The sequence below is a fragment of the Calypte anna genome, chromosome 26 (assembly GCF_003957555.1).
Source record: "Calypte anna isolate BGI_N300 chromosome 26, bCalAnn1_v1.p, whole genome shotgun sequence".
Taxonomy (NCBI): domain Eukaryota; kingdom Metazoa; phylum Chordata; class Aves; order Apodiformes; family Trochilidae; genus Calypte; species Calypte anna.
The window spans coordinates 4,184,426-4,198,303 of NC_044271.1; the positions used below are offsets into that span (position 1 = coordinate 4,184,426).

The 13,878-nt window shown below is 43.2% G+C and overlaps 1 protein-coding gene across 1 annotated transcript in view; it reads right to left on the minus strand.

Moving 5' to 3' along the window:
• Window positions 1-13,878, minus strand: part of IPO9 (importin 9) — a 28,773-nt gene that overhangs the window by 11,729 nt on the left and 3,166 nt on the right. Inside the window, exons 2-12 of the mRNA XM_030465509.1 lie at window positions 12,463-12,524; window positions 11,699-11,785; window positions 10,620-10,821; window positions 9,599-9,687; window positions 9,252-9,338; window positions 7,607-7,726; window positions 4,424-4,524; window positions 2,872-2,930; window positions 2,155-2,306; window positions 452-550; window positions 207-313 (exon numbers count right to left, since the gene is read on the minus strand). Of these exons, the coding sequence (XP_030321369.1) occupies window positions 207-313; window positions 452-550; window positions 2,155-2,306; window positions 2,872-2,930; window positions 4,424-4,524; window positions 7,607-7,726; window positions 9,252-9,338; window positions 9,599-9,687; window positions 10,620-10,680 (875 nt within the window). The 5' untranslated portion in view covers window positions 10,681-10,821; window positions 11,699-11,785; window positions 12,463-12,524. The remainder of the gene's footprint in view (window positions 1-206; window positions 314-451; window positions 551-2,154; window positions 2,307-2,871; window positions 2,931-4,423; window positions 4,525-7,606; window positions 7,727-9,251; window positions 9,339-9,598; window positions 9,688-10,619; window positions 10,822-11,698; window positions 11,786-12,462; window positions 12,525-13,878) is intronic.

Sequence of the window (13,878 nt, forward strand, 5' to 3'; positions counted from 1 at the left end):
AGAGAATGTTAAAAGAGTATGAAAGAAATCAATATTGGCAAAACTCAGCAAGTTAGAGACTTGGTAACTCACCCAGGATAAGAGTTTTCAACTTTCACCCTTGCCCTGCAGCAGCAGTGCCATGAAAAAAACGTGGTTAAAATGTGCTGCACCCAGTACTGCAGCTGAGTTTGCCACCCATGTCCATGTTGCTCCCTGCTCCTTACCAGTGCTCAGCACCATTGTTTTTAGCCTGCTCAGCTTCTTGTAAATGTCTTGTAGCTGCTGCAGCTAAAGCAGTTGCACTCTCATTCTGGAAATCAGCAGCCACTGCCTGTGCAGAAGGAAATTATAACACATGTTTACATAGGTTCTTAAAAGTTGACCTTTTCTCCAAATGCCCTACACAAAGCTAGGTTTATTATTTTTACTGTTATTTTACTTCCATTTAAATTTGGAAAACATTTCATACCAGCAACAGATCCTGTGCAGCAATCCTCACTGTATAGGAAAAAGTGTCGTCATCTTCATCCTCCACAAACTGCTGTGGATTTGCAGTCCAAACTTTGATCTGAAACAGGAAGGAGACATGAAGGATAGTGTGGATGACCAATTTTAAACACCAAGGGTAAAAGAGAGCTTGTCTGTTCCCAGTAACCTCATTCTTGCAAAACTACTTTCAGAAGTTTCCTCTGCCATAAGAAGTTGTCACCTTTAACTGATTTTTCATACAGGCTATTAGTTAAACCTTTGAAAATAAGACACCCTCTTTGTTCTGAACTCATCGTGCTCTTCTGCTCCTCATTTGAGTTCAGAATTTGAAAGAAATAATGACTGACCTGGAATCAATGCTACAGTTTTATTAATAGATGAGGAACGGGAGAAGCAGATGAATCTTTAACCAGAGTGCCTGTTTTTATGCATGTCTACCTAAACAAGAGAAAAAGACAATGGCTGTCAGGCTTGGCAGCCCAGGAGCCATGTGGAATTTCAGTACAAATTAGTTCACACTACTAGCACAATCTCTTCACCATCTCAGAAAACTGGCTACCCCTTTCAGCATCATAATCCTCATTTTCATTGTATTAACCCTTCATGAAGGAAGCAAGCTTGAGAGTTGGGATTGTTTAGCCTAAAGTGGAAAAGGCTCCAGGGAGACCTTACTGCAGCCTAAAGGGGGCTGTAAGAAAGATGGAAACTTTCATAGAGCTATAAAAAGGGTAGGGTTGGAAGGGACTTTAAACACTTCCAGGGATGGGGCAGCCACAGCTTCCCTGGACAACCTGTTCCAGCACCTTACCACCCTCACAGGGAAGGATTTTTTCCTAATGTCCAACCTAAATCTCCCCTCTTCAAGTTTTAAACCATTTCCCTTTGTCCTCTCACTACACACCCACATAAAGAGCTCTTTCCCAGCTTTCTTGTAGCCCCCTTCAGGGACTGGGACGTCACTGTAAGGTCACCTGGGAGCCTCCTCTTCTCCAGGCTGAACAACCCCAATCCCTCAGCCTGGCTTCCCAGGGAGGTGCTCAGCCCTCTGAGTATTTCAGTGCTTCCTCTGGACACCTTCCAGGAGCTCTGTGTCCTTCTGATGTTGGGGACTCCAGAACTGGACACAGAACTCAGGGGGGGTCTCAATTGTGAGCAGAGGGAGAATCCCCTCTCTTGACTGCTGTCTGTGCTTCTTTTGATGCAGCCCAGGACAAGGTTGGCTTTCTGGGCTGCAAGAATTTTATAATGTCCCCTGTACAATAGGGCAATGGTTTTAATCTGGAAGAGGGTAGATTTAGATTAGATATAAGGAAGAAATTCTTTACTATGAGGGTGCTGAGCCCCTGGCCCAGGACGCCCAGAGAAGCTGTGGCTGCCCCATCCCTGGAAGTGCTGAAGGTTGGATGGGGCTTGGAGCACCCTGGGCAGGTGGGAGGTGTCCCTGACCATGGTAAGTGGGACTGGATGAGCTTTAAAATCCCTTCCAACATAAACCATTCACTGATCCTATGATTTGCTGTCTGTTACACCACATAGGAATGTTTAGATGCTATTGTCCACTCCTGCCACAGCAAAGTGACAAAACAGACTGTTAGATTACAGCACACTGAATTTCTTCCCAAGACATTAGTTGTTTTGAATCTCTCATCTCATTTGCTTCCTACACAAGACAAATGTGCTCACCTGCTCCTCTGTGATCTGCATATAAAGGAGTATGTAATAGATCAGCTCTGGTAAAGCCTTCTTCACTGTGCTCTTAAATTTGTTGTTCTCCAGCAAGGCATGAACAAATTCAAATATGCTGAACACTAGATTTTCAAAGCCCAATACTTCACCTGAACAAACAAGTGGGGGGAAAAAAAAGGGTGGGGAAAAAAACCCAACAAACATGACTGAATATTCCAAAACCCAGAAAGACACAAGTGAAAATGAAAACCATGAATGACTACACTAACGTACAGAAAGGTACAAATGGGTGTCAAGTATAATTACAAACTGTTAGCTTGTCTGACAAGATCATGTTTACTCTTTCTCCTGGAGTTGTGAAGGCAGCAGCAGCCTCAGGAGGATGTCTGATCTCATCACTTCTTTGCTCTCCTCCCACTTCACTGCACACCCCACATTAAAACTGATCAGGCTCAGCCTAGAAACCTGTTTGGTTTTCTTTGGTCCCATTATTTTTAACTCAATCTTGTTGCAAAACTCCCTCCTTGAGTCATTAGAAAACAGCTTCATTGATCACAACCACATGGAGCTTGCAAATAAGCAATGGACACTGTTCCAACACCATAAATGTACCTTTCATCACAATGTCCTACAATATTGCAGTCACCGTTTTGACAAGAGTAACACTGAGGTAAATCCATCCCTCTTCAAAAGTGCATTCTGACAAGTTCTTACCATCAGAATCCACAGGGTCCTCCACCTCCTCTGTGTAATTGACTTCTGTTCTCACATAAGTGAGAAGAGTTAAAGAAAATGTGTGTTTCTGAAGAACTGCATCTCATTAAGAATTCCTCTGTTCCTATATTTAAAGTCCTGGTAACTCAAAATTTTGTTTTCTTTCTTAAAAAAACCTTTGAGTATATGCACAGTCCTGTGATTCAGAGAGACAACAAGCCCCAGGAGTTGCATTGATCAACTTCAAAGACAACTTCCAGGTCACACCTTAGATCATTTGATTCACTTAAATCAAATCCTCCAAGGCAACCCATAACTTCATTTGTGCCAGAACTTTGCAAGAATGGAACCACTCACACTTCCCTGCTGCCAAAGGGTGAGGAGCCACCCCATGATCCCATGTGTTACCTTGTGTTGGCTCTGATGCCTGCCAGGCTCTCCACAAGCCTCAAACCCTGGGAAATGGCAGAAAACTAACCTGGGGGTGGAAAGGTAGGAGGCTGCTTTGGCAAGGGTGAAATGAAGGAACAACAAATGCCAGAGCAAACACAGAGGAAGGACAACACTCTCCTCTTTTGCAAAAGACAACAGCTGCTTTGTCAGCTGCCAGCAGGACTACAGTGGGAGTCAGGTCAGGAGAGGGAGCCATGCACCACCAAAGATTTAACAGACACCTCCCAGTGTTTTAACAGGTGTCCAAGAAAAAAAAACCATCAAAAAAACAGCTGACCTTGAAACAATAAAGCCTCTATGTGCTCCAAAACTTATGTTTTCCCTGCCCATTTCACTCTACAACAGCCTATCACCCAACACAACAGGAGTATGAAACACAAAACTATGCAGACAGCTTTTCCAGAAGGTCTGGATCTATGAACTCCAGGAGAACACTCATTCTTATTCAATTACAGAGAAAAAGCTCACTCAGCTCTTAAGACTAATACTACACCAAAGTGTCCAGTTCTGGTGTTTATACCAAAAATTCAGAAAAAGCTACAAGAAGGCTCAGTATTCAACAATTAATGTCTCATTATACAAGGTTAAAAAAGCAATTTTGGCACAACAATATTGGAAGATTTGACTTCTCAGTTCACAAGTACTGGGAAAACTACCACCAGCACCCCTCGAGCAGGGCTATTCCTGAAGTCATGACCATTGCAAAATTCAAAAGGCAAATCAACTTCAACTGCAGCAGTGAGTGCAACCAGCCAGCAGGGAGCAAGGGATATTGCAGACTGTCCTTTGCCTGAAGTCCTTGTCATTAAACATCTTTTCTAACAAGACTGTTTTCACCCAAGAGGACGAAACCCAATGCAGATGGATGCAATTCTACAGCCAATGTAGCAAGGGCACTTGCAGTACTCATTATCTGTGACTTTTTAGCCAAAAGAAACTTAATGGAGCCTACTGACATACAGAAGTACCTGGGACATCCACACCAGAGATGCCTACATTCTGTCTGTCACAGCATGGACCATGCTCTTCAGCCCTGTTCAGGTCAGTTTTGTGTCTATCTTGTTCTACTCTAGTCAAAACCATTCACTACAAAGGATATAAGGCTGCACTTTCTGTAAGGGTATTCCAGACAATGGGCAGGATCTGCTGCATGGATGAAACCATGTGCTTTGGGTAGTTTTTCACAAGTGCTGTCACAGCCTGCAACAAAAAAAAGAGTATCAGTCTGAAGCCAAATGGGGAAAAGCCATCAACAAACACACAAATCACAGCTTGTTGTTTCATTAATAACTGAAATGGTCCAATAATTTCCTGCCACCATGGTCTCCTCTCACTCCTGACCAGGCAGTCCCCTTTCTTTTGCAGGGAAGCACAGAAGTAACACAAGAAAAGCTCCTCAAGCTGCCTGACCAGCAGCCTCCAAGAGATACATGTGCCTAAATTTGTTTCTCCTTACCCAATATCAAACTCAACAGTTTTTTCAGTTTGTAGCATTGGGCACAATAATAGAAATAAAAAATAATTATTTTTTGTGACTAATTATTTGTTTCAACAGCAGGAAAAATGTAAGCATAAGTTTTCTGACCTACCTAATATACAGGTGTCAGACAAACAGATTTTAAGCATAAGGGAAGCACTAAAGCAAGGCTGTAAGATACTTTAGGTTGCTGGTTAATTGGTGCTCTTGATATAATTACTGCAGACTAAGTACCTCATACTTGCATTCCTTTGCTATGAAATTTGGCTTTACTGTTACCTGTCATGTTTAATCACAGTTTCTCTCAAAACAATCAATACTGGCATGTTGAACAACAGTGGACCTGGGAATCACTTAGCTGCAGCTAATTCATTCTCAGAGAAAATTCTCAATTTCATGCTGAACTCACACACCAAACCAGTGAATGACATGACTGGCATTTCCTTCTAGTCCTCATGCCTGAAAATGTTTTTGTTGTGGCCAAAGCCCTCCAAGGGCTAAGGGTACAGACTTCCCTGCTGATAGCAGCTTCCAGGTGTGTGACTACACTTGGAAAGATGGGGAAAATTAACAATCTGTGGCTCCCCATGATGTGATCCAGTCTGCTTACTTCTTAAACAGGGTAACTACCCCAGCAGAGCAGGCAGATGTGTCCACCTGAGTATTGTTTCTTAAAGCTTCTGACACTGTCCTGCAGAATGATCTTACATGGAAGGCAAGACATTTTAGATCAGAGCTGCCTCTGATTTCCACTGAGAACTCAATGAACCTCAGAATACAAAGCTCTCAAGAGAAAGGGAAGAAAAAAAATATCTTCCTGCAATTTGCTGCATAGCACTTCATTAATGGAAAAAAAATAGGACTGGGTCTGATTGAAAATGTACTGTTAAAAAAAGACTCAATTCTCTCCTCTTTTGCATCAGCATTTCCAGAGGTTCCTGTAATGATCTCATCTGTGGAGCTGGCTAAACTAATCCCTTGAGATCTCTTATTTCTGCATTACAATGACTATAAGATTCACTTTTCTGGAAGGAAAGGCAATTCATGGGTCTTTCACATGAATCTCTCAACTCTTAGAAAATTGGTATCATCAACTTAGAAACTTTAAGTGACAAAATGAATTGCCCTCAGTCAACAGCCAGAATACTCACAAAAAGCCTCCTACCAACCACTTGTCAGCAGCAGATCTCTTGAATTTAATGTTTAAATCCATACTGATTTTCTGCTTCTATTAGTGCTACCCAACATACAATAGTGTACTCAGACCCAAATCCTCTACCTGCCTAACAATGCCCAAGAGCAGGAGCCAACTCACAGTTAAGGAACAGAACAAGGACATGATGACACCTCCTTAACCACTTTTCCAGCCTGTCCCAACTTTCTGGAGGTCACTGCTGTGTGTCAGTGCAGAGGTAAAAGTACAAACAACTCCAATTCCAGTATGCACTGTTACATAAATAAGGAAGTTATTAAAGGTGCAGAATTTTTGAATGTAAGGAGAAGAGAAGTGGTTGTCTATGGTCAGAGTGCCACTATTAGTTCCAGCTGCTTTCCATGTAGGCTGAAAACTTCTTCTACTCACTATGTATCCAAATGTATGGATTTGTAATCAGAGATTCAGACATTCTTGAGCCTGTTCAAACTGAGATTACCCTGCAGAGTATCCCCTTCGTGTTAGCATTCCTCTTTATTACCATCCCAGGAATCCCAGTGCAGCCAACAGTAAGGAAAAAGAACTGTCAGAGACACTCTCCTAACAAAACCTGCCAACATCTTTCCCCAAACTCCCTTCCACTTGGTGCTGCACAGCAAGGAACACATTCCTGATGTTTACAGTGTAGACCTTCAGACCTTTACTGAGAAGTGTCAGAATGCCATCACCAGAGCACTGCTGCCTTCAACAGGACTGAGAAAACAAGTTCTGCAACACAGAACTTTGGAGCTGCTAGTTTGTTTAATGTGATACCATCCTCCTGCACCTCCCAGCATTTATTTTCCTGGCTCCAGTGCACAGCTGCTCATTATGAAAAACTCCTGATGCTTGTTTTCAAGAACTCTTCCTCATTGTTTTCTTCAGGGAACGTGGCAGAATGGGCCTCAGCCCTTCATCTTCAGGAACATGACCCAAACACTGTGACCTTGCTTACCACAGCACACAAGTAAAAAAAAGATCTAGATTTGATTCTGCAGCTTATGCTTCTGAGCTCTTCTTTTCTCCCCCAAGCTGCAGGCAGCACACCCTACAACTGCAGTGCTCTCCCAGCTGCTGAAGGGATCCCCAGACCTGCACTCCCACTCTTGCACCCACACACAGCTACCCACAGAGAGCTCTGTGATCTAATTGTTTTTCTCTGGGCAACTGGGAGAATACAAAGAATTTCCACCTCTCCTTTGCAGAGATAATTTAGTTTTAAAGAGCTGGAGACTTCTAGAAAACATCAGCACATAACAGGCTTTTAAAACTTCACTGCAGCAGAGTTCTACAGCACCTTTAGAAAAGACAGATAATTAACTAGCAAGTTTGGCATCCAAACAAGATGCCTTGGATCAGCAACTGACAATGAGGGATGGTCCTGTGGACAGACCCCTGTGGATCATTTTATGGACAGATCCCTGTGGGTTTCATCACAGGTATCTTCAGCACAGGCAGAAGTTATTCCAGAAGTTATTTTGTATGGTGCTGGGAGCCAAAAAACTTCACAACACAAGCACTCTAAGGAGAGGTGACATGGACTCAAGTTTCTCTGTTTTCTAGCACATTGGTATTCAATTCCTTCTTTATTTATTCAGTTTTAAGTGACTTACCTTTAAGACCTCCATCTTAAACCCACTGTCTGATGTGGGTCCATCAGGCATCTGCAGGGCCTGAACAAAGGCTTCTGTGAACTGCTGCACCACAGGAAAAATCAGGACTTTGGCTGCACCCTGGTTGAAATCAATGCAAGCAGAGGTGAATATTAGAGACAGAACCCCTGTGTCTGCTGGTAGCTAAGCTCAGCTGAATCCCACCCTTCCAAATTGCATAGCACAGACTGCTACAAAACACACACTGACATCTGAGATAATTACTGCAGCCTCTAGAGATCCAGACAATCCAGTCCAGAGAATGTCAGGAGCAGTGCACATCCTCCTAAAGAGGCACTTCCATTGATGAGATGAATCATTCCCTGCACCCCATCACCCAGATGCCCCTGGCTAAAAGGAGCCTGGGGTGACAACATCCACAGCAGCAATCACACCCAGCCCTGCAGGGGACATTTATCTCCTTCCTGAGCCACCCTCACCCAGACCAAACAAGCTCTTTGTGAGCTGAGATCAACAGCTGGCCTGAAGATTGCTCTGTGATGATTCTTCCGAGGAAAAGGCAGTAAGTATTTTCCCAGATGTCAAACCACTCCATAAGCAAAGCAAGTAATATTGGACAAGAAGAACTTTATAACTTTATTGAGAATATTCCTCAGTAACTCCATAGCTAAGACAGCAATGTTGTATTTTTAAATCAACTACAAAATACCAGCAATTTATAAAGAGATTGCCTTTTTTTAAAGTAAAAATTTCAATAGAAAGTAAAATTTCAGTAGAAAAAATTTATATACAATGTAAAGGACCTTTTCAGCCCTCCTTCAGAATAAGACAGTGGGAAGCTACTGTTGTCTTCTGGATATAAGTACCAGCTGCATGATGTTATTGCATAAATAACCTTGTCAGTGCAGTAGAGATACAGTTGCATTATCAGAGGTTCCCTAAATATCTGCTCTGAACTGCTCCCTGTGTAAGCAGGGAGAAAATGGCAGAAATAGCCACTCAGATGTCCAGGCACTAGACTGATTTCATACCCTTCCCTATCTTCAAGAACAATTTATTGCCTGGGGAGTACTGGGAAACCCACCATGTAAAACACAGATATACCCAGAGCCAGGAAGGAGACCCATGGGTATAAAGCTGCTTAACTGCAGTGTTTCCCTCTTAACAGATATTCTTCTAAAACCTTCTTTGGTTTGGTTTCTACCAGCACTTTAGAAACAAAAGGCTAACATGACAAAGCACCTGATCCAGGACCTTGCCCAGGGGACAGAAAACTGCCCAGAGAGCCAAGGCCCTGCAGTTTCCCAGGACTGGATCATCTGGAGACTGGAAGCTGTGTCAGGGACTTCCAAACAAGATGACAGATCTTCTCATCCCCAGTGACTCCCCTTTCTCTGAACTGTTACAAGTACATACACTGATACCTCACAAGGTAAACTGAATTATGGAAACCAAGCCAGAGTATCAGGGCATGCATGTGAAGGAGGGAGCTACCCATTGGCAAGTGTTAATTAAATTAGAGCTTCCTCCCCAGAATTACAGGTGACAGAGTACATAATTCTCCAACATTTCATTTCCATATTAAAAAGTATTTAGAACCTTGCTCAGCTTGAATTAAATGTATGTTGTAGGGTCAGCCTCTTACCTTTTCCAGTTCCTCCATGTTACAGATCATATGTGCACACGTGGTGAATATTTCCACTGCACGTGACCTTGTGCGAATGCCATACACCTGGAAAGAAGTTTAAATAACAGATCAGGGACACAAAGTACCCTTATTTCTTTTAATTTTCTTTCAGCTGTATTTATTTTTTGCATTAATTTGATTCTCCTGCTTTGTTATTTCTGCTCAAACATTAACTGCCCCCAACTATCATACCATCAAGAAAATTCTTTAAGTCTAAGTCCTAGTACAGGACATTTTAACCATTAAACCATCTCCAACATTCCCACTGGAGTCATTGAGTACCAGATTAATAGTGAAAAGCATACCTCTGCCATTGTGAAAATTTTGTACATCTCTGGAAGAATAACAGGAGCAACAAGTGGCATCTGTGTGTCTGTCACTTCTCGTGTAAACTCTAGAACATGGAAAAAGACAAGAAGCTCTTCTAAGAAAGCAAATTTGTAGGCAACAGCAACAACAGAATCTTTGGCCAACACTAACAACATACTGGAAACACTGATTCCTACTTGACTAGACCAGTGTCATCTGGCCCACCCATGGCAATGCATGAAGGCAAACAGGAAAATATCATGCTAAAATCTACAGGTATCTGGAAAACTGGGTATTGCAGTGGAAATTCCTTCTGAGCTATCCCCTGCAGCACAGAACCTTCTTCTTCAGCCCTCCTGACACCTCCTGAGAACACAGTTCAATGGCACTGCTAAGATACTAAGGTAAGAAAAAGCCTAAACTGCTCCCTGCACATCAGGCCCTGCCCAGGTTGTCACATCCCTGCCCCTGTACTCAGTGCTGGTGAGTCCACACCTCAAATCCTGTGTCCAGTTCTGGGCCTCTCAGCTCAGGAAGGAGATTGAGGTCCTGGAGCAGGTCCAGAGAAGAGCAAGGAGGCTGTGAAGGGATCCAGCACAGATCCTATGAGGAGAGGCTGAGGGAGCTGGGGGTGTTGAGGCTGGAGAAGAGGAGGCTCAGGGGAGACCTCATCACTCTCTCCAACTCCCTGAAAGGAGGCTGGAGCCAGGGGGGGGTTGGGCTCTTTTCCCAGGCAACTCTCAGCAAGACAAGAGGGCAGGGTCTCAAGTTGTGCCAGGGGAGGTTTAGGTTGGAGATGAGAAAGAATTTCTTTCTGGAGAGGGTGATCAGGCATTGGAATGGGCTGCCCAGGGAAGTAGTGGATTCTCCGTGTCTGGAGATCTTTCCAAAGAGCCTGGATGTGGCACTGAGTGCCATGGGCTGGGAACCACGGGGGGAGTGGATCAAGGGCTGGACTTGATGATCTCTGAGGTCCCTTCCAACCCAGCCCATTCTATGATTCTATGATCCCCATACCTGTGAGCACTCTCATGGCTCCATGTACTGCATTCACATCTCCACTAACCAGCATCTCCATCAAGAGGTTGAAAAGCTCAGGCCAGGCCTCGGGCCAGTCCCAGTGGGCGATGGCTGAAACGGCGTAAGCGACACTGGAGCGCACTTTGCTGATGGATTCTCTGAGCCCACTGGGCAGGAGCTCCCTGATAGCAACCTTGGCCTGCAGAGAACAACAGCATGCAGCAAAATGGATCCCCATTAGTTAGCAAACAATTTAATTAAAAAAAAATCCTGATACCTACGACTGTATCCTGGTGTGGATTCAGCATTGGTTTCACCAAATGAAAACTCACAGCTTAGACCCATCCATTTTTTCCTGGAGGGCTGGCAGGCAGCACTGCTCTCACCCAGAGCACTCAGCTGAGCACACAGTCAGTAGCTCACAGCTGCAGTTAGATAGGATACAGAGATCTACATGGAAGACAGCCAGAGTTGGAGAGGATAAATCCCAGCTCCAGTGTCAGGGGCTGTGCTTGCTTTTTTTGGAAGATTTTAGTAAAAGAGAACTGAAGGCACCAGAAAAAAACCAAACAGTACTTTTGAGGATTAATTCATGAGATCCATTCCCAGCAATATGGGAGAAATTGTACCCGAGATGTGAAAGATGGTCCAGTCAACAACCAAAACAGTAAAGGGCTGGAATCTCTGGTCATTTTAGCTCTTAGATAATCCCACTGAACAGATATGGGAAGAAACTCAGCAGTCCTTTCAATTGAAATTTGTCATAGTAAGATAGCCTTTAGGTTTTAGCAAATCTTTGGAAAAGGACTGTCAAAACCAGTATCTGTAAAACACAGAAAGCAGCTTTCTTCCAGTCGCTCTCAGTGCAGCAGAAGTATTACAGCTGAACTTTTACTACAGAAAGCTCCTGAAAGCAACTGAAAACAGATTTTCAAAGTAGAAAACAGAAGAAAACCTCAACTGAAGCCATAAATTTTCACACCACAAGAGCACTGACAGTTTTTTAAACATCTACAAAACTGATACTCTTGTTGGACAAACTGCCTCAACATAGACAACATGAAACCAAATCTTACCCTTTCGGTGGTCTCTGGAGGTCTAAACTTTTCTGACTGAGAACACCAGTGAGTTTCCACATACTGCTTCAAAATGACAGATGCCAGCTGTGTTAGAAGGGAGGACAAGATCAGTAATAAATCTTGCAGCCACAGCAAGCAGCACCCCTGGCCTGTTTGCTCAGCCTCCCATCCCACCATTCTGCTTTTAGAAGGGTGCAAGGTGGCTGGGCTTGCCAAAAATGCAAAATCTGTGAAGCAGACAAAAACAAAGCTACTGCAGCAAACAGATGAACTGATGGCTCTTCACTGAGCCATCAGCATTGACTGCACTGACATAAGGTAGTAGCTTCATTTCCTTATCTCTAAAAAGGCACAAGATATGGGTCACACAGTAACTAAAGAAATACAGAACCTAAATTTCTTTTTCAAGGGGGGAAACAGCTACAGAAAAAGTTGCTGCAAAGATAAGCCACATTTCTGCTTCCTGCTGCCAACCATTCATCTAGTAAGTTGAACTGTCTCAGCACCAGGTTCATTAAGTCCAAAAAGCACAACCAGCAAGTGTATAACACCTGAATTATGCTGACAGAGCAAGTGATAACTCTAGAGAAAAAAGAAAAGAAAAGAAAGAAAAAAAGGGAAGAAAAAAAAAAGAAAAAAAAGAAAAGGGAAAGCAGTAATGGAAAGCTACCTCCAGTTTTTCACCTAGAAACATGAGAGAATATTTTAAAAGCCAAGGAAACTACCTTCAAAATTCTTTCAGCAGTTACAGGTGAACTCACCTGACGGATGGCCAGAGCTCCCTGGGGATCCACAGTCAGTTCTGCTAAATGAACACCAAATTCTGCAATTAAAAAAACCCAAAACCATTGGTATCATAACTGTCATTCCCACACAGCAAAACCCATCAGGATTTTGGAAAAAGACATCATACCAGTTCAATGACTCATATGTGGGGAGGAGGACAATTCTCAAATGAATCATGACCATTCATTCTCCCTTGTGCTCTATGCACAAACTTCAGCTGTTTTCTCAGCATCTTAATTTCTTTCTCTCCTGGGTAAAACATTGTTCGATGCAAGTTAATAACAAGCAAATTATACAATATCTTGCCTGCCATGTAACAGTATTAGTCAAGTTCCTACAGGAGATGGAGAGATGGATAACACCCAGGATGGGACTGTCAGCCAGCAGTCCTGGTTTGCACAAGTTGGGCTCATCCAGAGAGTGATTTGGAATCACTTCAGCTGTCCCAAACCACACTCCAGGACAGCCCTGAACACAACAAGCATCTTCCCAAGCAAACCCTGAGCACACTGCCACCAGGAACTGCCCAGATCATCGCTCAGACTGGGTGACTGGGGACCTTCTCCAGCAAGAAATTTGTCCAGAAAAGGCAAGAGAGTCTTTTAGTTGCCAACCAAGTTCTGTAACTTGTATCAATGCTGTTGATGATTGAGCACAGGAAATAAAAACCAGGAAAAACAGCTGTTCTGGTATAGTAAATCCATATGGCTTGATAAATTTGCTTTAAGCTCTGGGCAACTGGAAACTGTACTAACTGCTTCACTTAATTTCACTGCTCTCCTTAAGAAACATGTTTGTGAGGTTTTAGTTGCAGCAGTTGAGGAGCAGAAGGTATGCCCTGAGGTTCTGCTGGCACAGACAGCATAAATGTGCTTACAGCATCCCTGTCAAGAAGGTATTGAAAATTCTTCTGACAAAGAGTTCTGGCTCTTCCCTGAACAGCATATTTGAGTGCTTCACAAATGTGGTTATCTGAGCTTCTCCTATTACCCACCTCAATCATAAAAGGCTTTTCTGTCTTGGGAGGTAATTGCCTCTCACTTTACCATGGCTACAGTGAACATGCCCGGTTCCTTCAACCTTTCTTGATGGATCATGCATTTTAAAATAAAGGAAAAAAGCCCTCATCCTAGCTGCAAGAGCCACCCTCTGAGATGTACTTAACATAATACTCCTCTTAACTGAAGCAGTAATTATTCTTCTAGCAGCCTGAAACATTCCAGACTTGAATAGGGCACACTATTTCAGTCACGTTTTTAAAGGCTATAAATGAATTAAGCAGACAGAATAAACCCAATGGCTTCACACAGCTGCAACTCACTACTAGGATTTTATTTTGCAGTACTTAAATCTGTCAGCATAGATGCATTTAACTCTTTCCCATTACATAC